Below are 24361 nucleotides of genomic sequence, written 5' to 3'. Positions count from 1 at the left end.
TAAAAACTGAAAGTCAGGTGTCAAGTGACGTGTAAAAATTTGAAAAATGACGTGACGTGTTCGGGATTTTAATTGAGAAATTTTTCTTAATATTTTTTTGGGTAAATTTTACACAGAAAACAACCGTGATAGTATCGTGAAATTGTGGGGCAAGTGTTTAACTAATCACCATGGCGCAGATGACAATGATTGCTCGGGTAATCGATGGATTACCGCTAGTGGGGACAATGCAGGAAGATGAGCAGGTAAAAAATTGTTTTTATTTTCGAAATCCAATTGGATTATCCATCTAATCTCTTTCAATTTGATATTTTTCAGTCTGGTCGGAGTGTACTTGAGTATCAGAATCAGGCAAAGATGCTGTTTAGAAAGTTAGGTCCTCACTCTCCGGCACGATGCACCATTGAGACAGGACCCTATTTATTCCAGTAAGTTTCCCGGAAACTCCTTGCACTGGCGTAACTATAAGATATTTGGGAAAGATTTTTGCTTGAAGCACTTAGTCTCGAAGGGTATCAGAGACATGAGATGCATGGAATGAGTAATACTGTGTCATGAAGCAAAAAAAGGAAAAGTTTGCTCTGAAACTATTCCACGGTTTATCCAGAAAAATAGAAAAGGCTTTTCATCCTTCAGCTTGAGTAACTAAGCAATTTTCTGTGAAAATATCGCAATTAGAATTAGACGAAATTTAGTTACAATCAGAAACTCTAGAAAATTTCACATCTGACAAATAAATTGTTCAGATTTTGATATGATGAAACCTCTAAAAATATTACAATAATTTCTTCAAAAAGATTTAATTTAGTAAAAATATGAGAAATTGGATTAGTTTTATTGCCTATAAAAGTGTTTTTGGTAATGAAAACGATATCAAATTTTGCTGTGATATTTTGTTTAAAATGGTAAAACTCAAGGGGTAGCTCATATAAGAAGAAAGATACATCTAAGTCCTGTTTCTAGAAACATTTGAAACATGGGGTTTTATCGCTGTTTCTGTTTCTAAAAAGAGAAATTGACAATAATTATTGATGATTCTTATATTTAAATCCATGCTTTTGCGATTCTAGAATGCGGCTCCGCATTTCTAAAACTGTTTCTCTCTCAGCTTGATAGAAAACGTTCCAGATAAAATTAACGATTTAAAAAAAATCATCCGAGGCTTGTTAGAGCCAAGAACTGATATTGAACATTTGTAGCATGAGCTTACAATTCCAATTCCTTTATTGGTATTAATCAATGAATAGACATTGAACTCCTTGCAATGAATCTTGCAAGGCAATTTCTTATTTTGACAACCTTGAAATAAAAAAAAAAGATTATTTGTTGTTTTTTAAGTTAATGATATTTTACACGCGTTACTTGTGCTCCTTTTTGTTATAAAAATTTATCGTGAAGCAAGTGAAAGGGATATTGTAAAAAAATAATATAATATCTTTTCACAAGGAGTAACCATACCCCGAAGTGATAATGATTTTTGGTACATCCGAGTTTATTAGACTTTTGAAGTTTTTAAAAGTCTACTAAACCCCGGAAAAGTTTCACGAAAATTTTCTTAAATAAAATATTTTGGGTTAATTAAAATTTTAAAAAAGGCTTTTGCTTTCACGTATTTGATTTCCTAATGGATTAACCGGTTTCGCCATTTTATTGTCTTGAGTTTTACGAGACTTTTTTTGATTTCTTGATATACACAGAGTTATAAATCGGTTTTTCGTAAAGTAATACGATTTCTCAGATTTTACAAACACTTGAGTTTTTTTTTTTAAATTATGACCAGCGCACAATTACTTTTGTTTGTAAGCATGTTTTCAAATTTTCTTATGAGATAGAGCGAGATGACGAGATCTAGATCTCACTCACTCTCATTGAAATGTCAAAAACATGTTTATTAAACAAAAGTTATTGTGCGTTGGGCAGATAGATAAATTTATTCATCAACAATGCTTTCGAAGTACAGTTTTGTTTTAATGAGATCCCGTGTAGTTTTCAGCGTCCACCGTCGTCTTAGAGTTGGTGTCTAACCTTGTATGATTACTTGATTTTTTTTTAGATTTTTCGAAATTCGCAAAATTTCTCTACATCTACAGTCTCACGTAAAATATCAGGAAATTGTCTGGTTTCGTATAATTATTATACGATCGAATAATTCCTCATGGACGTTTACATCTACACTTATGTACAGCTTGCAATGATCTAAAGTTCTTATCTGAGATACATTCTGAAACATCACAAAATTTTTAATAACATCATTAACGTCATAAACTGAAAATATTATGATTTTTTGAAATCTGTTTAGGTCAGAACTTAAGATTTTTGCAAACTATTTAGGCTGTCCTAAGTGATGACTCCTCCGTAAATACTTTACCGGTTTCCCCAAAATGTTGCATTTTTTAAAGTTTCTTGGGTTCTGCAGAAATTTTCAATTTTTTTTATATTATGAGCGACATATATTAATTATTCTTAATTTTATTACAAAGTTTAATCATGAGTAAATCATATATCAGATATAATATCATATCAGATTTTGGTCTCCTAACATTTTGCAAAAATGGGTCTCTATAGTTAGCATTGACAATTCCATTCCGTAGTGTACAATCTCAGAATGACAACTTTTTAAAGGCAAAAAACAAACGAGCAGTAAAAGATTCAAAAAGTGTAGTAAAAAATTGTAAATGAGCAATAGAATATCTAATTATGGTGAGTAAAATACCTAAATCTTTACAAAAAATGGGCCTAATTTATACATTAAACATTTAATATTATTGGAGATTGAATGAAAAGCCCTTTATTATCCCTTTGCCAAAATTTGGACGGTAATATCACTGTTTCAAATTCTTTTGTTACTGCTAAATTTTAATTTTTTACTTCTCATTTATACAATGTCCTTTTTAAAAAGTGCCATTTAAGATTGGCAAATTTCTAAATTGCTTGTTTATTTTTTTTTCAAAGATATTGAATATCTCTTATTCAAACGTTGGATGATCACCAAATTTTCGGGAGATGTAGATCTCGATCTCAGGAACAACATATCTTACGGAGTAAAAAAGGTCTAAAAAATTAAATCGTGTTAGAATAGTGTGGATATGGAGTGAAATCGTTGACATGTAAGATGAATCCAAGTTGAAACGAAAAGAAAAACTTTTTTTTGCAAATTCTTACATGATTAGTTTTAATCATTTTAATGTTCTTTTTTATTACTGACAAAATTTAATTTTTCTGTGAGATGGCCTATCCCTTTAAGCACATCTGCTGTTCATACTCCATGATTGCGGGGAAGAGAACAAGAACAATTTATCTATTTCCTATTCCTAGTCGTTGAGGTTTGCATTCTTCAGACCTTCCAGTATTATGAATGAGATTAACAACGCCACGAATGAATTAAAAATTTCCAAAGCTAAGAAGTGCATACACTTGTACTGAAATATTGCTCTTACACTTGTTCGTTTTTTCAAAAAGAAGTAACTCATATGGAGAATCCCGGGTTGCAAAGTTTCCGTGAGGAATGTTTCATGAAATCCGAGAAACCGGAAGTTAGTCGAAGAGATAATGAGTTACCCCTTGAGTTCTATGGAGTTTCTTGAAACATTTCAAATGTAACAGAATCCTCCGTATGAGTCACCCCTTGCATTTTCTCAGACTTCGTGAGGGATTTACACCTTTTTTATATTTTTACATTAAGCTGTGTTGCTAAGTCTAGGAATTGTAAAAATTTTCAAGACTTAAAAATATATATCCGAGGGGACGCGCATTTATCAATTTACAAGAATAATTAAAATCTTACTTAGAGAAATGTGGAACATCTTTAAATTGGGGCACTTAAAAAAAGGGTTTTTTTCTCGTTTTTCTTTTTAATAGAATTGAATTTTACTGTGATCAATTGTAAAGCTAAATTATATTATGATAAGGCTTAATTCCACCTAAAATTAGGAGAAAAGTCCGATTACAAATTTTCCTTAATTTATATCTGCCCCACTTTTCCTTATGCCATTGCTTTATTGATCAATATTTCAATGTCTGTTTTACTTCCTATTTTTTTTGCAGCTATTTAATAGAAAATGAGGTCTGCTACTTGGTTCTATGTGATAAAATGTACTCCAAGCGCTTGGCATTCAACTATTTGGAAGATATTGCGCAGGAATTTCACAAGAATTACGGGAGAAAAGTGAATTCTGTGACGAGACCCTATGCCTTCATTGAATTCGATGTGTACATCCAGAAAGCCAAGAAATCCCTCACTGATCGTCGCCGGAATATCAATACCATTAACACACAACTCCAGGATGTCCAGAGAATTATGGTTCAGAATATTGATGATGTCCTTCAGAGGGGTACAGTTCTCTCTGAACTGGATACAAAGACACAAAATCTTTCGATGCTGTCGCAGAAATATAAAAAAGATGCCACGTATCTCAATAGAAAATCGATGTACGTTAAAGCTGTTTGTGGATTGGTCCTGCTCATCTTTGTCATCCTGTATTTCTGGGTTCTGTAACATCGCACTGACCAATGAATTGTATTTTGAAATATCATCCTTAGTCATCGGCAATCATTCATCATTAATTATTTTTTGGGGGGATATCCATTATTCACAATTTTGTCTTCAAAAGTTGAGGTAAAAAGTTCCAATCGAAATGGGGCAATTTGAGGTAAAAGAAAATATATTGAGAGACATTTCAGAAATTTATTTATTTTTTAATATTTTGTTGGCCATCTTCCTCGTCGGATGAGAGGTTGTTCCAGAGGCTTTCATCTGTGAATAGGAAATTCGTGCGACCTACATGGTCCGGTTCCGGCTTGGAGACCTTTTCAGGAGAATTTTCCATTTCTTCCTCTTTCAGGGATTTTTTCTCATCTTCATCGCTATCGATTATATCAAATTCAGTTTCCAATTCTCTAAAAATCACCAGGAATGTGGGAAACTCGATTATATTCTTCTTCCTGAGATTTTCTTCTAGAGATTTCTTCAAATCCATCTCGTAAAATTTCTTCCCGCAATTCTGGATTCTTTCAGTCTTCATTAGGACTTTAATTCCGCCAAATCCTCGACTTCTGTAGTGCTCTAAGGACTCCTTATCGGGATCGGTGACTTCAGTACCAATATACTTGGAAAGAAGGCTCCCCAAGGCCACTTTTTCGCAGCATTTTCTCTCCAGGAACTTCCTATTTTCCGCATTGACAAAAACCCATTCGACACACCAGAAGATCCTCTGATTCTTCCCATCGAAGAACGTGCTATTCATCTTCCGTCTGGTGAAATTCTGCCCGAGGAATTGCAAGTGAATCCTCCTTTGGCGGGCAATCACACGAAGGCGGTGCAAGTATTTGGGCAAATCACCATGGAAATTCTTCATATTTGGTCGTCTTCTCGCATGCACAAAGCGTGTGCACTCTTCGAGAAAATTGTAATCACTCATATAGTCCATTGTCGTCATCTTTTTAATTGGAATATACCGTGTTTTGTCTCGAATCCCATCGCATTCGAGTTCCTTCTTGTGAATATTGAGGCACGGCAGGGAACATGTCCTAACCTCACATTTCGGACAAGTATATTTTGCTTCGGTCTTCTGGCAAACCTCGCACATTCCCAAACTGCAATATAAAAGAAACAAGCCTAAGTGGAATTTATAATGTAATTTTGATAAGAAAAGAACTGTTTATCAGTTGGTTTTTATAAGGAGAAATAAGGAAACGTTACTCACCGACTTGTAAGTGATTTTGATGGATTTTCCATGTGAATTTCTAAAGTTTCCATTGTAGGTTTGCTCTGTATATCTTTTTACATCAATTTCACAAGCAATCACTTTATTTTTAGCGTGAAAATCCACAAAAAATTCGACAAAAACAACTTTTTATGCTTTGTTTTGATTTTATCGCGCCCACGTGATAATCCGTCAAATCGCAGTCAACGCATAGTTCGCGCTCTTTCCCTCACTGTCACTGGACAATATTCACAGGGAAAATTGTGGGTAACAAGGAGTGTATTTGATAAGGAGAAATTATCAGTGTTGAACTATGACATTCCCCGATTTTCCAGCAATATTTCCTACCACTGACATCAGTGAAAACAGTTCCAAAAGAGACCTTTACGAGTGCGAGAGTTATCGCTAGAAACGCGCGAACAAAAAACACTTCCATAGCGGGAAGGTTTTCTGGGAAAAAATAAAAATGATGCATTCAGTGTTGAGCGTTCTTGAGAGCAGCATCTGGTGCCGCAAGATGGTCTTCGATGCTGCCAAAAGTGTGGGAATAGTGAGATCCATACACATCGCATCCGAAACACAATCAATCGCCGAGAATTATGACGTAAGTACTACCTGAACCTGATGAGTGGTTTGTTTGATTTAATACGGTATTATCTTTTTATTGAAGGAAGCTATCAAGACACTCAATACACTCCAGAGCAACGCCGAGACCATCCAGCAGACAGTGAGGAATTCCGCTGACTTCGAGAAACAACGTTTTCAAGAAGTAGAGAAATTCCTCAAGAAAACAGGAGTCCCCCTCGAAAGGCTGGATACCTTGTCCGTGATCCACGTGGCGGGAACAAAAGGAAAGGTGATGAAATAGCCTACATTTATTTTTTACCAAAACCAGTTCTAGCCAGCTTTTCAGCAACATTGTCTCGCGATTTCTATAGTAATCTTAGGGTTCACAAGAGATCAATCCAGCTTATGAATGTGATTCAGCAGAAGCTGATGTATTCGTTCTATCCCAAGCCACAATTAATTGCGCCTCTCGAGAAGATCTTTAAAAAGAAAACTAGAAAGAAGGTCATACTAAGCATGCCCCCAGCTTAGCTCTAATAAATCCTTATCTCTTTCTCTCTGGATTTACAATTTATTTGCTTTTCCTTGAGATTTTTAAGTGATAATCGTGATAATGCAATTTTTTGAATAAAATGTTTTTTTTATTTGTAGGGCTCAACATGTGCTCTTGTTGATTCAATTCTCCACTCCCATGGCATTAGAACGGGATTCTTCAGCTCACCTCATCTCATCTCAGCCACAGAGAGAATTCGTCTCAATGGAATTCCTATCAGTGAGGAGAATTTTGTCAAATACTTCTGGCGGATTTATAACACGTTGCGTAAATCTCAAGTGAGTATTATGAATGGAAACTGTGAATGCAAGGGGCGGATAATTTGCAATTTCTTGTGTACCCTTGAAAATATTTTATTTGATAAGACAGAGAGTTAATTTTATTCGTCGATAAAATGCTTATTGCGTTCGCTGCCGTCTTATGCCCTAGATACACTTACGATTTAAGCCGAGAGACGACTTAGTGGAAAATGTCGGAAATGTAGTTTGACCATTATTTCTAATATAATTATACTAAGCCGTCTCTCGGCTAATCCTCAGGTCTGTCAAGGCCCTTAGTTTAGTTGGTAACCCTTCAGAACCACAGAGCCAAACAGTGGAAAAACTCCTTCATAGGCGGCAAAGGGCGTATAATGCCCAGTGCATAATAACTTTTATTTATAAACATGTTTTCAAAATTTTCTATGAGAGTGAGCGAGATGACTAGATGTAGATCTCACTCACTCTCATTAAAATGTCAAAAATATGTTTGCAAAACAATAGTTATTGTGCGCCAAGCATAAACCAGTGTGGGAATTCTGCAGTATGAGAATGTCATATCACAAATTTTAATTTTTAATTTGTCATATGACATTGTCATATTCTTACAGAATTCCATTCCAGGAGGGGAATTCTGTAACGCTCTGGCAATGCCATGTGACAAATTGGGTTCGAATCTTAGGAGAGCTTTTTTCGAAAATGCGATTCTGTAGCCGTGACATTGCCATTTTAGCTCACGTGGCATTGTCAGAAGTCACATATTTGAGATTTCTGGCAATTCAAATGACAATGAATGTTGTTAAACAAATTAACCAAGACGTACTTTATTTTCATAAAATCATCAAGTTAAGGGATTTCATTTCAGTATTATTTATTGATTTATATTGACCGAAAGTTATATATATTTTTTATTATTCAAATTCATAAAATGAATAACAATATTATGGTGCTATTCCAAATGAAAATGAAAAGGGGAAATCTTTCTCTTGAAAAATTTTCTTGGAACTTTACTGTTCTCAAGTGTTTCTACATTATCGACTTTCCTCTGTGTAGGTTCCTGTCTAAACTGTTTTCCCCATTCCTCGTTGTGTTCCAAAATCACGAACAATTGTTACAAGAACCAAAAAAGAAAAGTCGATTATGTAGCAGCGGCCGGGGTCTAGGTTGCAGTACGTGAGAACAGTAAAGTCGTAAAAAAATGTTCATTTGTCATTGAATTACCACAATCATTTCTTATTAGTAAAGATTTCTAAAGTGAAATTGATGTTTATTCGGAACAGAACAGAAAAAAGTTTTCATTTTATCTTTCATTCACAAAATTAAATAAAATTGCTGACTATATTAATTCACAGTTCCCTTCTAGAGATTTTTTATGAGAAAAGAAAGAAAAGAGATTTTACAGAATCTCACCTAAAAATGAAATTGTTTAGAAGTGTTTATTTTTATTATTTTCGAGGAAATTACAGGGAGTTTCGCTTTCAAAGAAACTCTCGGGACCGACAGAAAGCCCGTGAATTCACTCCAGTGACACAGAAAACTTGCATACCCACAGGAGAGGTCTGTGGAATAAGTTACGGAAACGCCGTGATGTAGGAGAAATTACTCTCCCTTCGAACGTTCATGCCTTCGAATCATGTGAATTTCCCTTTTTTTCCTAAGAGACGTGTACATAATTATCACACAGTTAATTATCGATAATTTATAATAAGCTATCTAATATTTAATAGAAATGCGTAAATTTCTTAGGAAAAATTGAAGAAAAATCACATTATTCGAAGGCATGAACGTTCGAAGGGAGAGTACTTTCCCCTATGCCAAATATTTTCGGCGCCAATTTTTTAGCTTATTTTCAGCGCAAACGGTTCAAAAAATTATTTCAAAATTATTTTATAAATGAGTTAATAGTAAGGCAATTCATATCAAATTCTTTCAATCGGTTTTCACTTGAGCCGGAACTCTCTGTAAGTAGAAATGACCAAATAGGGCGCCTTATTTGATCTTTTTTCAATACTTATTAATAGCTTTGCGAAATACTCGAACTCACGAAATAGAGTTTTTCATGAATTATCATTCCATTATAATTTTTTTGAGTTTGTTAATGAAATAAACTCGCTCATAAATAAACAGAAATCCACTTTAAAATAAAAATTGGTGGAAAAGTGTGGATTCAGGTGTGATTCTCACATAATTCCACATAATATCGAAAGTTTTGAACATTTTCATTGAAGCCGCACGCACATATTGGTTGTGTAACAATTTTGCACGATCTAATTAAATATTTGATTATTAAGAATATGGTAGAATAAATGAATTGAGGGCATTGGCACATATGAATAAAATGTTCAATTGAATTTTGAAACATACAATTGAAACTATTGCTGATAAAGCCCGAAAGGCGATATCTCTCCCCGTTTGACCTGTATTCCAATAATAACCTTTCGAAGAGAAAAATAAAATGTTAGAGAAGCATAAAGTATAATTACGAATACTTTATAGATTTATTACCGATTGTGAATGATGCAGCCGAATTCAAAATTTCAAGATCTTTTAAAAAATCCAAATTTGTCTAATTCGGTTTAGAAATTAACATTGAACCTTGAAAAACTAAAAAAACGAATATTCCGGTGATAGGTATTTACGGACAAAACATTTATCCGGCCGATCCGTAAAAACTATTTGAAAATTAAAGAAATATGTACAGCCATTTTCGAAAAACTAAAAATAAAAGAATATTGTAAACATTTTAAAGGTGAAAAAGAGCATATAGGGGAAATAAAGAAAAATAAAGTGTATTAAAATATTGTTGTTATAGAAGGGGTTAGTATATCCCGCAAGTTAGTAACCCTCACTCCCTCACCGTTCTATCTCTTATTCAATAACAAGCCGAAAAATGAGTGGATTATAAATCTATTTTGTTGAATTCTAGAATTATGATAAATAGAAAAAAGCATGTGATAAATATGTTTCATTGCCACATCTTACGTAACAACTTCTTTACCTACTTTATCTTTTATAATCGGAAATATTATTTTACATGATTCATAAATTTCCAAAAAATTAGCAAGTCTAAATTCTTGAATGATTTTTCTATGATAACGGTAAATTATCTACATTTGTGAATTTCTATTAGAGACGTTTAGGTTGCTTCATTGGACTTCACAACTCAAGATCTCAACAATCGCAACAAATTTAGCACCTACTTATCTACCTATATCACAATCTGAACATAGTGCGAGTATATTTTTATACATACTAAGGTTTATTAAAGTAATTAAGATTAAAATTAGTTTTTACTGATAGTATTTTTTACAATGTTTACAAGGTTTATAGTAAAATGAATATTTATCGGCATATGCTTTCTCTACCTTTGAAATATTCTGACTGAGCATAGAGTAAACTTTTTGGTTATTGAAAGAAATATGGTCTGGCGGGTCTGGCCAAGAGAATGAATGCGTAAATTGGCGTGTGATTCAGTCAACGTACAAGAAATACTTGAGACAGAATATTCATATTTTCGAATGAGTCCCATAAAAATTAACAGAAGATTGTTAGGAAAAGAAGAAATATATTTATTAAAGGGACTTGAAGAGACCGGAAGAGAACCTGTGGGGAATTTGTTTCAATATGGACATAAATTTATCTAGTGTGTAGTGGAAAGAAAGGAAACTGGCCTTACCATAATTTAATGTAGTTCCACCATTGTTTTGTCTATCTAAATTACATTACGTTAAAGCCTAGTATCCTTCAGAAATATGCAAAAAAAATCATATATCAATGTAGCTCCACTGCTCAAAACAGCCCCACCTCCCCCTACTAAATTTCAATTTTTTATATTAATTTATAGGAAATATTTTTTTATATACTGTAACTAGCTAAGAAAAGAATTTGTCGTGCAGACTACAAATCAGAAAAGAAAATAAAGGAAAATATTATCAAAATCGAGGCAATGTCAAACTTTCAATGTAAGATTTCGGGTGCAAACTTTCCATGACTTTTCACGAAGCGAGAAAAGAGCAAGAAAATGTACTTATGTCCCTGTTAGGCTATTTTCCTAAATCATTGAAAAACTAAATAAACTTACTAAAAATACTTTTCCAGCATCGATCCGGATATCACAGTTGCGTAGAAATAAATTATCCTAAATCGTTTTTCTATAGTTGAGAATGTGTTATGGATGGTCTAGGATTCAATGTGATCTAATATTATGTTTAGGTGGTTAAAAGTACCGGTGAAATCGTTTAGATTTCATTAGAGAATATTTACTGGTCGTCTGCATAGGGGTAATAAGAATGGTCGCACAGAACAGACAAGAAGTCATTAATAAGCGAAGAAAAGCGGAGAGAATATAAAAGTTCCATGTTGTTGATGGTAATAATTTAAGATGATAGGAGCTCATTTTTTAGATTTATTTTTTCAATTCCTTAAGAATGCTCTAGACTAGACTTTTGGATTTTTTTAAGATCAATCACAGTTCAACTATTTAGTCTGGACAATTTACTTAAATCGGTTAAGTTACTTGAATCGGTTAAGTACCGGTAATTAATTTATTTTTTTTCGTAAATTGTTTTTTTTTATTTGGCCGTATGCATGTTCCCGAGATAGAGATAAACTGTAAGAGATTATCGACTTCCGATTTTCGGTGATTTACCTTAAAAGTAGACATTATCTCGAACGGTATCCTTCCCTTTTTTCACTAACCTTCTCCATCCTCTCTAAAATCATTTTTTTTTAGTTTTTCTCAGAACTAGCTCACGCTTTTTCAATAGTTCTTGAATGTATTAGGTTTAGCCTAGACAAATATTTTTTCACACTGGAAAATTCTCAATTTCGAATTTGTAAAATGTGAAAGTTCAAGCCATTCTGGAGGGCTGATTTTTTAACCGATTTGCTGAAATTTGGATTTTTTTAGGAAAGTTTTGAAATTTCCAACACATTAGTCTCAATTACTAATAAATCGGTAAAGTCGGTAAACTATCGATAGTTGATTTATTTTGTTCGAATTTTATACTACAGTTTTTTCTTTCGGCCTTAAACCTAGGACTAAACGGTATGATATATCGCCTTGTGTTCTTCGGTGACCTTCCTATAAAATTTTATAGTATAAATGTTGTTATAATTTATTTTATAGTATAAATGCATATATCTATAAGCGTTTTTTCCCTCTTTCTCTCATACTTCTTCCAGCTGCACCAAAATTATCTTACTTTGGTTTCTCCAAAGCTTTCGACCCTTGGTATGGGTTTTCCTCAGTTGGTCAATTTAGAATTTTTTAATCAATTGGGAAACCTCTAACGTTTACCTACTTCCACACATCACCACTAGTACTTTTCAACTTCTGTTGTTGGTTCACTCTTAATCACTTTGTCTAGAAAAATTTTGAGTTTATGATTGATGAAAAGAAGCTGCCCTTGACGAATACCGGAAGATCTGAATCCAATATAATCCCACCTATAGAATATTTCGTAAACAGTTCTAGCGATTTCTTTAAATTTTGTGTCTGATTTATAAGAGTGTCTAGGCTAGGCGAATATTTCGTTCCTACATTCCATCACAGAGAAAAAATACCCTAGAATCAATACATTTTTGGGATACTTTTGGTATTAAAAGAGCTCCAATTCCTCGTGAGTAAGTATTAAATTCTAGGGAATTTTGGGATACATTTCAAGAAATCCTTTGTCATTGATTCAGTATCATAATTTCATTAATTTTCAATCGCAATCAGTATTGATTATATGGTTTTTCGGTATTGATTTTATCCTATTTTGGTATTGATTTTAGGGTATTTCGGTGTTGATTATATCCCTTTTTGATATTGATTTTAGGGTATTTCTGTGTTGATTTTATCCCATTTTGGTATTGATTTTAGGGTATTTCGGTGTTGATTTTATCTCATTTTGGTATTGATTTTAGGGTATTTCGGTATTCATTATTATTGACCTTATCAATTCATTTATTTTACAATTTTCTTAATCAGCAATAAGCAATAATTTAAGTAATAAAAACACACTTGTTTACAAATTTTCAAGTTTGAACTTTCTGGAGAATCAAACTTTAAGATACATTTGACACATGTGTCAATATGTAGATTTTTTTTTAAACGGAATTTCAAAAATTTTTTTTTTAATTTTTTCAAAAATAATCCAAAAAAATTTCCAAAATATTTTTTTTTTTTGAAAAACTAAAAGAAAACAAAAAAAACATAATTAGTACATGTGTTTAATACGATTTAAAGGCTTATTTTTGTCAATAAAAGACATTTTTATTTAAAACTCAAAAAAAATTTTTTTTTTTTCAAAAACTTGATTTCGAAAAATTTTGATTTTTTGGCTGTTTATAAGTATTGTGGAGTACTATATTCCCTGAAAAGTTGAACTCAAAAATTTGAGTTTAACTGGTTATTTTTAATTTTGAAAATATGGTAATTTTTCAAATATTTTTAAAAAAAAGTAAGTGCAAAAGTGGAAGCTCGCCTTTTCAGGGAATGTAGTACTCAATGTTACTGATCAACAGTAAAAAAATCAAAATTTTTGAGAATGGGGTTTTTGAGAAAAATTAATTTTTAAATTTTTTTAAAAATTTTTTAAAATACCGTTACAAAAAAACTTAAGCAGATAATGCAAAATCAAGTATATCGTTTTAAAGAGTATAAAATTATCTTTCAAATAAAAAAAAGAGTAAGAAGAAATCCCAACCCGTTCCCAAAATAGAGCATTTTAAAATATTTGCTAAAAATCGCAATTGAGGAATGAAGCGCGAGGCGCCATCTTTGACGCCATGTATCTCCGGCCAGGAATTTTTTTCAGACGAAAAAAAAAATAGGGGTATATTATTTTATCGTGTACTTTAACATATGTAAAATTCAGAAACATCTAAGACCATGAAGGGTACCCCTATGGTCGTCTTGAGATGGATTGGCCCTATAAGACAATATGTTAGGGTAAATGTCCTAATTCAAAACCATTTCCAGACGCTTTAACTTTGACAGAAGATTCAACACATTAAGTTCATATTTTTTCTAAAGAGAATTACATAAATTTGCTCCTTGACTCTTCTAGAATGTTACTGTTTAGTGAAAATTCTTTAGAAATAATTTTAAAACTTCTTAAATACAAGAAAAATACGCGAGCCTAAAATGCTTCTATTGGAAACAAATTAATCCAAATGGAGACAAGGGAAAGTTTCTAATTGGACACAAACAGTGTAAGTGAAACCGCGACGAAAGGCTTCCAAAACCTTGTTGAGTTGCTCTTGAGTGCAGGATTTGTTCTTATTTCTCGTCTTTTTTTCCTTTCCCATCTAAAATAGTAAGAAAATCTCTCCAAAATAATCATATTTCCGGGGTTTCCTATTGAAGCATTTGCAGACACTTTAGAAAAATCCTTATTGTTCACGAAATAGGTAATTATTTCATTCAAAAACTTCACGTACCGTTAACAATAAAGATTAGCACTTAATTTAACTAAAATTAGTGAGAAATATGACATAAATGTTGAACGAAATGAATAAACAACAGTCACCTTATTGTGTTTTTCATGGGAAAACATGGTCGAACGCTGAAAAATTCAATGGTGAAAAGGTACACTTTTAATTTTTCTGAGAAATTAACAAATTAAAATTAGTGAATATAAATGGATTTTCGCTTTATTTGGAGCAAAATTAACTAAATAATGAAACTGTGGTATAGAAAATATATAAATATAATAATTTAATACTGTAGAGTAAGTGTGCCAAATTGCGGCATAGTTGCATGCAAGCGTCAAAGTCTCAAGTTTGAAATGTAATATTTTAAATACAAATTGATTTTGTTTTATTCTTTCTTCTGAAAAAGTGTTGCTTGGAACCTTGTAAAGAGTTTACCGTCTTGATTTACTCTAATCATTCTTAATACATTTTAAAATGAATAAAAATATAGATATAGCTTTGGTGCCCTATTTCGGCCACCTTCATTCTCATAGTTTCTTGCCCTTCGGGAATTCTTCCAATATCTTTTTCACGTCATCTCGTTTGTCGAAGCTACTTTTTTTGTTATTCTTTTGCATTGTATAATCTCTAGAGTACGTAAAATCTAAAAGTTCATAGAAATTCGAGGAACAAAAAAGGTGGCCGAAATTGGAAGCTGGCCGGAATTTGGCACACTTACCCTATTTATCATGAAAACAATGACGTTTCCATTTGGAGTAGCGAAAAATTTCCATTTGGAGCAGATTTTGAATATTAGCTTAATTTACCCTGTAAATGTTTGTTTACAGGAGCATGAAAAGGATATGCCCACGTACTTTAAATTCCTCACAATCATGGCATTCAATGTCTTCCTGGAGGAGAATGTGGACGTGGCCATTGTGGAAGTGGGAATTGGAGGAGAGTATGATTGTACTAATATCGTGAGGAATACCAAAACTGTAGGAATTACGTCCCTTGGATACGATCATACTCAAATCCTGGGTAATACTCTCGAAGAGATTGCATGGCAGAAAGCTGGTATTATAAAGCCACAATCCCATGTATTCACTGTAACTCAACCACCGGGGTGTCTTGAAGTTATTGAAAAGCGTGCACAGGAGAAGAATGTGAGTTGCATTCTAAAGTTTAGCTTTGGGGTGAATGATAAAGGAAACGTTGCTTTTCAGGCCACTTTCACAGTAGTACCAGATTTTTCTACATACAGCTGGACTCAGTTTCCTCGGAGAAATGTAGAGACTCATGTTCAGCGATTAAATGCATCTCTAGCCATTCAGTTGAGCCACGATTGGCTACAACGCCACCGATTGACGCGTCTACCGCGTAAAGTGAATCTCATAAAGGAGATGCCTGAAGAAATCTCAATGGGAATCGAGGGAACAAAGTGGCCAGGAAGATGCCAAGTAATTCCCTTCCATCGAAGGAGAATCTTTCTAGATGGGGCACATACAGTTGAAAGCATTGAAGTATGTGCAGATTGGTTTGCTGATAATACAACTAAAAGCAATAATCCAAAGTGTCTGATATTCAACGTCACAGGTTCGAGGGATACGAAAAAGCTCCTGAGAATCCTTTTGAAGAAAATTAACTTTGCAACAATTATCTTTACTCCAAATATCGCCTCGAATACATATCACAGCACCGACAATACATCTGTTCTAACTGGAACTAATGAGGCTCTCGAGAGATGCAGGAAAAACGAGAAGGACTTGTATGACATCCTTGTGGAGAAATACACAAAAAACAGTTTAAATGGACTAAATGGGATTGCGAAATTAAATTCCCAAGTCTTAAGCAGTGTATCCGATGCCTTTACCTACTTGGACAAAACATTTGGACAAGAAAAGGATATTGATATTCTTATTACAGGATCTCTCTACTTAGTGGGCGCTAGTTTATTGGCACTTGAACATGTTGATGGTAAAAAGTGAGAGCAATTTGGTTGAATAAAAACATTTTAGATTTCATACAAATTCCTTAATGGCATTTCCATATATGAACCCCATTATATATCCCATTCCAATTGGACTAGGGCACCAATAGAAAGTCCTCGTGCTACACCAATAGGATCCATGAAAGAATTCCCAAGCTCCGCCCTTGAATATTTTCCTGCCATGGATACTTTGGCAGAAAACATGGGGAAAGTGCACGGAAAGGCGAAAAAAGGAGATGGAAATTCTCTATTCCCAGCCAAAGTCAATTTTGTCAAATAACTTTATCATCATTAATAAATTGTCTCACAAAGTGAATAGTTCGTTCTTCTAACTCTTGGATAACTCACAAAGTGGATTAAGGATTAAAAGGATATATCTTCAGTGTGATTTCTCTTGAGGAATTGTGCTTTTTTTTAATGCAAATCTCGTGAAAAATTTGTTTTGAAATAAAAATTAAAATGCAGGATAGTTCAAAGTCCTTCCTCATCAGAGACCTTCTGGGAGATTTAATAGGATCCCACCGAAGCCACTTGATGAGTCAACGAGAAAATCCCAATGAAGGTTTGTGAATTAAGGTTCAATCACATTGACAGTCAAATGCTTATCGTCACCGTCAAAATTTATTAAGAAAATTATTGAAAATTTATTAGAACGGTGAGTGTTACAATCAAACTAAGAATTCAATAGAAAATCAAATTTGATCAGTAGAAAAACACTGCGCTGGGGTAAAATGTGACACATTGAATATTTCAAAGTTTAATAGGGGAAAGTGGTGCACCTCTGAAATTGGGTTTTTTCTCTTATTTTTAAATTGAATTGAGCCTTATCATTATGTATTAAGCTTCATAAAATTGATTTGTGGAGCTAAAATAAAACATAATAAGATCCATCTTAATTTAAAAATAAGAGAAAAGACCCAATTTCAAAGCTACCCCAATTCAAAGGTGCTTCACTGACCCCTATCCTTCAAAATACAGGGAGTTCCGTTTTAAGTGACATTTTATGGACCGAAGAGAGCCCATAAATTTACTTCACTGACACAGAAAAATTACATACCTACATGAGATATCTTTGAAATAAGTTACGAAAACGCCGCGAAGTATGCAAAAAAATCTCGGAATCACTTTTTCAACCTACTTTCAGTGCCAATTGTTCATAAGAAATAAAGGGCATTTCAAAAATGATTTTATAAATAAATTAGGTCCCAATACACTCTGTCCCGGGATTATGCACATTTTCGCGATCGAAAAAAACGCGCGAAATGGCTTTATGCATCGAGAAAATTTGCATACCCGCAGGAGATTTCTTTTGAATGAATCGGCCGTAGAACGAATTTCTCGCGGAGTAAAAATAGTCAAAACAAAAAGATTCAACTGTTTAAAATAAATTCATCAATAAACACTCTGACACTTTGGGCAGAGTCTTTCAATAAATTGTTAGTATATTTAAAATTTTTACCTTAATAAAAGAAATTAAAGTATTATACTGAAAAATAAGCACAATATCTTCAAATTTTCCGTGTCACGAAATAGTATACATTCAGGCGTATTTCAAAAATTATTTTATAAATTGACGCCCAAATCAAATATAGGCAAACTTGCATAATTGTATGTGCATAATCTCGTCAGGTGCATAATCCCGAAGTGCATAATGCCGGGACTGAGTGTAGTAGACAATTCATATGAAAGTCATTCAAGCAATTGTCACTCAATGCGGATTTGATCAAGGATTATGAAAATAAAAATACTAAGATTTAGTATTCCTTTCAAAATATTTCTTAGAGGTAGCAGAAATTTTGTCCATTTCATGCAAGGGTGAGCAATAACCGTTTGAAACCGAATAAATGTCAAAATAAGTTTGTCCAGCAGATAGTGTTTTGTTTTGACCATTGACATACAATTTTCATTTAACATTTGTTCGGTTTCAATGGATTCTTGCTCACCTTTGATTCCATGTGTGAAATTTTCATCAAAAAGAAACGTTTCAATTCGACAACTTCAAAATGTTCCATTTTGACAAAATTTTCTCAAAATTTGGAGAGGTCATTTGAGCATTTTCAAAGAATTTTCTATCCAGGAATTCATTAATTAAAAAATACCTTTTGGGTTAAAATGTTAGAAGGCTTGAGAAACGCGTAAAGGCATCTACACATTGGGAGCAATTTTCGTCAAAAAATTGCTTTTTTGAAGGAAATTGTTTGCAGTGTTGCAGGTTGATGTCAAGATTCTGTCGAAAATGCAATTTTTGATGAAAATTATTCCCAATGTGTGGAGGCCTTTGTCGGTTCACTAGTTTCCAGTTTAATCTTCTTTGAAGCATAATCTAATCTGTGAAGCTCATTTGCTCCTATAATACTAGAGAAATTGACGCCCATATTTGGATTACAGTAGACTCTCTCAAATTCGGGAATTTGGGTCCAAAATGTCACCCGAATTAGAGAGAAATTTGGGTGACAAACTTCTTGAAATGCAACGATTTTTCATTCATCTGCATACATATATTGAGTTTATGAGTATTTAAACTTCATTAAAATCCCTAATTTCATTAAAATCCCTTAATAATGCAAAATCACATCAAAACTAAGACAAACACAAACGATGGCAAATTTGAGTATAATTGCTTTATTTGATAATCATAATCAAACAATGATTTATGAATATTCAAATAAAAGAGCAAAATTAGCGATTCTACTGTATTGAAAAAAATTTACGGTTTCCTCTATCAGGAGTAAATAATCATCTTTTAAGTACAAAATATTGACAAACATTTCTTATAGTGTGCAGAAAATCATAATGGGCTTTACATATTATGAGAAATTTTCATCAAAATGAAATATTTTGAAGCGATTCATGTAAAAATATGCAAGCAATTTAGAGTTAGTACCATTGTCTTAGGATCCAAAAACAGTCAAACAAATAGATGGAGAAAATAAATTACATTATGATATGGCTCAGTTCCACTTAAACATAAGAGAAAAATCCGAATTTCAAAGGTGCCTCACTTACAAAGGTGCCCCACTTCCCACTATGTGCCTTAAACCAGTGCAGAGACTTTTCTTGCCAAAAGGCTTCTAAAAAATGCTTTGAATAGCACATTCTTCTTAAAAATAGAGAAAAGTGGTGTTTGAAAAAGTTGTAGACATATAAATTTCCTATTTTTTATTAAACATATCCAAACTACAAATTCCCTCATGCTTATCAATATTTGCCCCAACGTTTTTGAGGACTTCTACAAAATCTTTTTTTTAAACATTTCTTGAAAAGTAATTTTCCTTTCGAGATAGACGAAAATAGTCAAATGTAAGGCAAATGTAAGGATTTGACGGTCAATATGATCCTACCCTAAATAGCAAAGTGCATTTCAAATGCCTTACACTTGAAATCAATTTAATCTATTCAATATCTTATTCAGAACATGAATTTCTATAAATTGGCTAATAAAATATCCATCCAGAGAAAAAACCTGATTGATTCGCATATCCCTAGAGATACTCAAAAGCAGCAGGGAACAATGCCAAAAGACACGTGTATTGTAATCCTAAGATTAACACGTGAACACACTTGAAGGAATCCGAGAAAAAAAACAGGACTCACAAGTGGAAAAATGCGATTGAGAAGAGAGGAAATATAATGGGAAATCAAAATTCTGCAGTATTTTCCGTAACATCCCTTTTTCGTATCTCAAGTCAAGTGCTTCTCTTAACCTTTTCCTTTTCAAGATTCCCACGTATATCTCGCACTTCCCTTCAGAATCCCTTTTGTTAGAGCTCACACAATATGTGAATGATGTTGTGTAGAAAATGTGAATTTAAAAGATTTTTTTCGTCATTCTAATTGGAAAACAACTTCAATTGTTGTGCCAATGTGAATTTTTTAATGGATTCTATTTTTCTTTCAACCCACTCCTGAAGTGGTGGAACGTGATAAATTTCTAGGATTTTCATGCACGACATGGCATTAATTGTTTTACTTGAAATATGTTTGTCTTAAGATGTTTTTGCATTGTTCATGAAATAGTTATGGAAAGAATAAAATCAGTAAATTCAGCGTTAATTTGGGAATATTCTCTACTAGATTCTAGAATGTGTGATAAATTAGTAAGTATAGCATTATTCGTTTTATATGTTATTTCGGTTACTTCCTTTTTCTACTTTTTTCCCTTTTTCTAATTTCAAATAAAGACAGGGTTTATAATAGTTAAATTAATAAAAAAATGTAAATCTAAATGAAGTTATAAAGCTTGGAAATGTTGTTGTTTTTTAAACTCGTGTTAAATAATTTATAAGGCTTATCCGATGCTTTTGATCGAAAATAAGGAATGAGTAATTGAACACCTATTAATTTAAGATTGGAAACGTTTTGTAATTCTAATCAATTTGATTCTAAAAATTTGTTCCATGACACTTTCACATGATAACACGAGCTTGCGTTTCAGACTAGAGGTTTGGCCCAGTTCCCGAATGCCTCCAAGTCCTTAATATAGGTAACAAATTTCGGTGGTTTTCCTAAAAGTTCTAAAAAGTAATGAATCATTTGCTTCCCTCAACTCCCTAAGTTAATTTTTTTGAAATATCTTGTTAATATTTTATGTACATTTCATGAAATCTCCATCCATTCTAATGATTTGACTAAAGTCAAGATTTTAGTAAGTGCGGGCCAAATTTGAATTTATTTGGAAAGAATATTTTTGAAGTAATATCTTTCGTTTTTCTATCGCAAGGAACCAACAGTTTCTCGAAAAAAAAATCTTATTTTATTCTAATCTTTATAAATTTGAACTTGAAAAACCAATGAAATCATTTCATTGGTTTTTCATTGGTTCATTGGTTCATTGAAAATCATCAAAAAGAATTGTTTCTTGATAAAATTCTGTCCTTTGATCCATTTCTTTACCAATTTTGACGATTTTGATAGATTTGGACAAAGGGGTACAAAAAACGTTCTAGTTAGTAAGTATCTTTTCTTGTAGGAAATTCCATTATAACTTGAGAATAGTATCCCAAGAGAAATTCTTTGATGAAAAAATGCTTTTTAACTTTACTAGAAAAAAAATAGCATAAATCCTTTTTTAACCCGATTTTGATAATATTAAATGATTTGGATATAGCTCATATGATATCATAATAAAGAATGAGTATTATTTTTAAAGGAAAAGGCATTAAAAAGAAGTTCAATTTATTTCTTTTGATTTTTTTTTAAATTTTCTAAAAGGTTTTTTTTTTCTTTTTCAAATTCACCATAAATGTATTTACTCATTTCGATTTTTTCTAATCTCTAATTTATTTGAAAAAGACAAGAACATTTTTACAACAAAATTTTCAGAAACACTTCCAAACCTTCCAAATGTCCTTTTCTTGTTTTTCTGTTTTAAATTTTAATTTAAACCAAATCTTAATGAACCTTGTTGGAGAAACGGGGGTAGTAGTAAACACGGGGTAGCTCCAGAGCTCCATACACTACGACTTTTAAAATTAGAGACTTCAGAGAAAGAGACCTATGTGAAGAATTCATAGATAATAGGGCTCCTTGGCCACTTAAGAAATGGTCAACATAAGTCCAAGCAGGTGCCCCTTGATATTCATTTTTCCATACGGTTTTGCATAAAGGCACAAAACCTAATGGCCAGTTTTTTCCTAAAGGGAATTGACTCAGTCTGAAATATTTTGAAATTGTGCGTTAAAAGCTATCTAAAAATACATATTTCTTAATGTTGGCCGAATAATACAAAAACCACGAGCAAATTTGTTTAAATACCCATGCAATATCTGCAAAATTGGGGTAAGTCTCCTAAAAACCAGTTTTTAAAAAGTTTTAAATTAGATTTAGTGCAACTTTTCTTTGGAAAAATCATCAATAATCCATTTTCTTTTTAATTCGAATAATTTGAAAAGCTCAAATGATTCAACAAATGATTTTTCCAAAGACAAGAAGAGTGTTTTTCTTTGGTTAAAAATGTCCTTAGACTTAGCTAAATCCTTAAAGCTTTTATTTTTTGAATATCTCTGGGCAGGGGGTAACGGCCTCTCTTTTCCCCTACTTAGCTACACCCTTACGTCCTTAATTTTTTTTTAAATTTTATTAGGGATCAATCTATAAGATGATTGTCCTGGAGTTAATTTCTGTGTAACTTTAATTACGTAAGAGTAAAGAACAATTTTCTATTTTTGGAATTTTGGGTAGTACGGATAATAATGTCTCGGGTCCCCCTTTTTGTTATATATTGTTTCTACATCACCATTTGACAAAAAAAATAATTTTATCGATTGATGATGACAACAAAGAAAAGGAATTTTGGCATATTTTAGAAATAATTTACTTTTCTCTGCTTTATAGGCATAGCATATTAAATTAATATTTTGATAAAAATGATTGGTAAAAATTAAATTTATACAGTAGTATATAATAAAAGGCTAAGATATATAAGGTACTGGAATATCCTTGACAAAGGAGAAAATTCAGAATTTTTTGAGAAAAAATATGTTTCTTTGCTGGTCCTTTGACTTTTTACCGACCAAATTGTTAATTTACAGACCAAAAATGTTTATCCTCTAATATATCGAGTCTCATAATATTTTGCAATAGTTCTTCTAGGATCTATTAGATGTGATGCTCTTGAGAAATTAAGAAAGTCCATGAAGAAATTAAAATGATTAAACTTACCGCCAAATTTTGTTGAACAGAATCTCAACAATCAGGATGTACAGATGAAGACAACATGGAGATTGATATAGAAGATCGCTCCTCACCTGAATCCACCATCACCGGTAACTTCCCGCAGGCATCAATTGTGTCCACGAGCTCTGAAATGGGCATCCTGCACGGAAAGGTGGGCCGGAAACCTCGGAGACGACGAACAGCCTTCACACATGCCCAATTGGCATTCCTCGAACGCAAATTCCGGTAAATTTTCTACCTTTCTGATTGAATTATGGAAATTTACCGGGCAATTTGCTCTCCATGCAGATGTCAGAAATATTTATCCGTGGCGGACCGTAGTGATGTAGCGGATTCGTTGAATCTGTCGGAGACACAGGTGAAAACATGGTATCAGAATCGGAGAACCAAGTGGAAGAGGCAGAATCAGCTACGTTTGGAACAGCTCCGGCACCAAGCATCAATGGAGAAGGATCTCATTGGGAGTGAATCGCAACTTGGTCAGTAATTTATAAAATTTACAATCGTCAGTTTTACATTTTAATCTTTTTTTTTAAATTTGATTTTGAAGCTCAACCATCAATTTCATGCTGTCCCACGACATCACTTTCATCCTTTTCCCAATCTCCGTGCAATTTTCTCACAAGTGCAGCGGCTGCAGCAATTTTCCGAAATGTAGGATACGTCCCAGGTTGCCCTCTCTAAGACTCACCAACTGACTCATCGTACTAATGCGAGGGAAAGTCTCAAAATTGGGTGCAATTGTAAAATAAGGATGATAGATGAAGAACCAAATAAAACCTTTTCATTGAGAAAAAGAAGCTAAATTGAGAAGATTATCAACGTTATGTCTAAATTAGTTAAAGAAGAAAATACATCTTATTCATGTGGCTAGAAAATTGTTTGCTCTTTCAACATCCATCCCCCTAAAATTACCCTCAAAGAGTCCCCCGACAAAGGCTTCTATTCTGGGTGTTTTTCCCATGAATTGGATCAATTACCAAATCATGCCACAGTGACGACAAAATCATCCACTTGTTCAGACTATTATTCACAAGGGTGGGATTTGCAAATGAGATGATGTTACTCATGCCTATCGTTAGTCAATACACCCTCTCTATACTCTTCCCAACTCTAATCTCAAAGTGTGTGAGATTATCAATTTGCACATCACAGCAGGAGATAAAACAACAATAACGACTCAATTTGAAATTGTTTAGAGCCAATTAGCAGGAGT

At 33.0% G+C, this 24361-nt stretch overlaps 4 protein-coding genes across 5 annotated transcripts; 3 read left to right on the top strand and 1 right to left on the bottom strand.

Moving 5' to 3' along the window:
- The first annotated feature begins 4 nt into the window (after positions 1-4).
- Positions 5-4683, top strand: LOC129809575 (vesicle-trafficking protein SEC22b-B). The gene is made up of 3 exons (XM_055859514.1): positions 5-245; positions 319-428; positions 4045-4683. The coding sequence occupies exons 1-3, from the start codon at positions 171-173 to the stop codon at positions 4493-4495; spliced, it is 636 nt and encodes a 211-aa protein (XP_055715489.1). The 5' UTR covers positions 5-170; the 3' UTR covers positions 4496-4683.
- On the bottom strand, positions 4665-5799 carry LOC129809572 (box C/D snoRNA protein 1). Its single transcript, XM_055859512.1, has 2 exons — positions 5703-5799; positions 4665-5592 (listed from the first exon to the last, which is right to left on the bottom strand). Exons 1-2 carry the CDS (start codon positions 5753-5755, stop codon positions 4689-4691), a joined length of 957 nt encoding a protein of 318 aa, XP_055715487.1. The 5' UTR covers positions 5756-5799; the 3' UTR covers positions 4665-4688.
- A 369-nt stretch (positions 5800-6168) lies between these two features.
- Positions 6169-16786, top strand: LOC129809571 (folylpolyglutamate synthase, mitochondrial). Of its 2 annotated transcripts, XM_055859511.1 has the most exons (5): positions 6169-6306; positions 6373-6558; positions 6921-7100; positions 15329-15646; positions 15707-16786. In XM_055859511.1, exons 1-5 carry the CDS (start codon positions 6169-6171, stop codon positions 16466-16468), a joined length of 1584 nt encoding a protein of 527 aa, XP_055715486.1. In that variant the 3' UTR covers positions 16469-16786. The 2 variants fall into 2 exon arrangements, with proteins under 2 accessions (XP_055715486.1, XP_055715485.1); XM_055859510.1 differs by having other exon boundaries at positions 15329-16510.
- Positions 16787-16859: 73 nt separating this feature from the next.
- LOC129809573 (homeobox protein ceh-1) lies at positions 16860-24011 on the top strand. Its single transcript, XM_055859513.1, has 4 exons — positions 16860-17032; positions 23151-23370; positions 23434-23624; positions 23696-24011. The coding sequence occupies exons 1-4, from the start codon at positions 16930-16932 to the stop codon at positions 23827-23829; spliced, it is 648 nt and encodes a 215-aa protein (XP_055715488.1). The 5' UTR covers positions 16860-16929; the 3' UTR covers positions 23830-24011.
- The last annotated feature ends 350 nt before the right edge of the window (positions 24012-24361 follow it).

Source organism: Phlebotomus papatasi, chromosome 1 (genome assembly GCF_024763615.1).
Source record: "Phlebotomus papatasi isolate M1 chromosome 1, Ppap_2.1, whole genome shotgun sequence".
NCBI classification, from domain to species: Eukaryota; Metazoa; Arthropoda; class Insecta; order Diptera; family Psychodidae; genus Phlebotomus; species Phlebotomus papatasi.
This window is presented reverse-complemented; position numbering and strand designations above follow the sequence as displayed.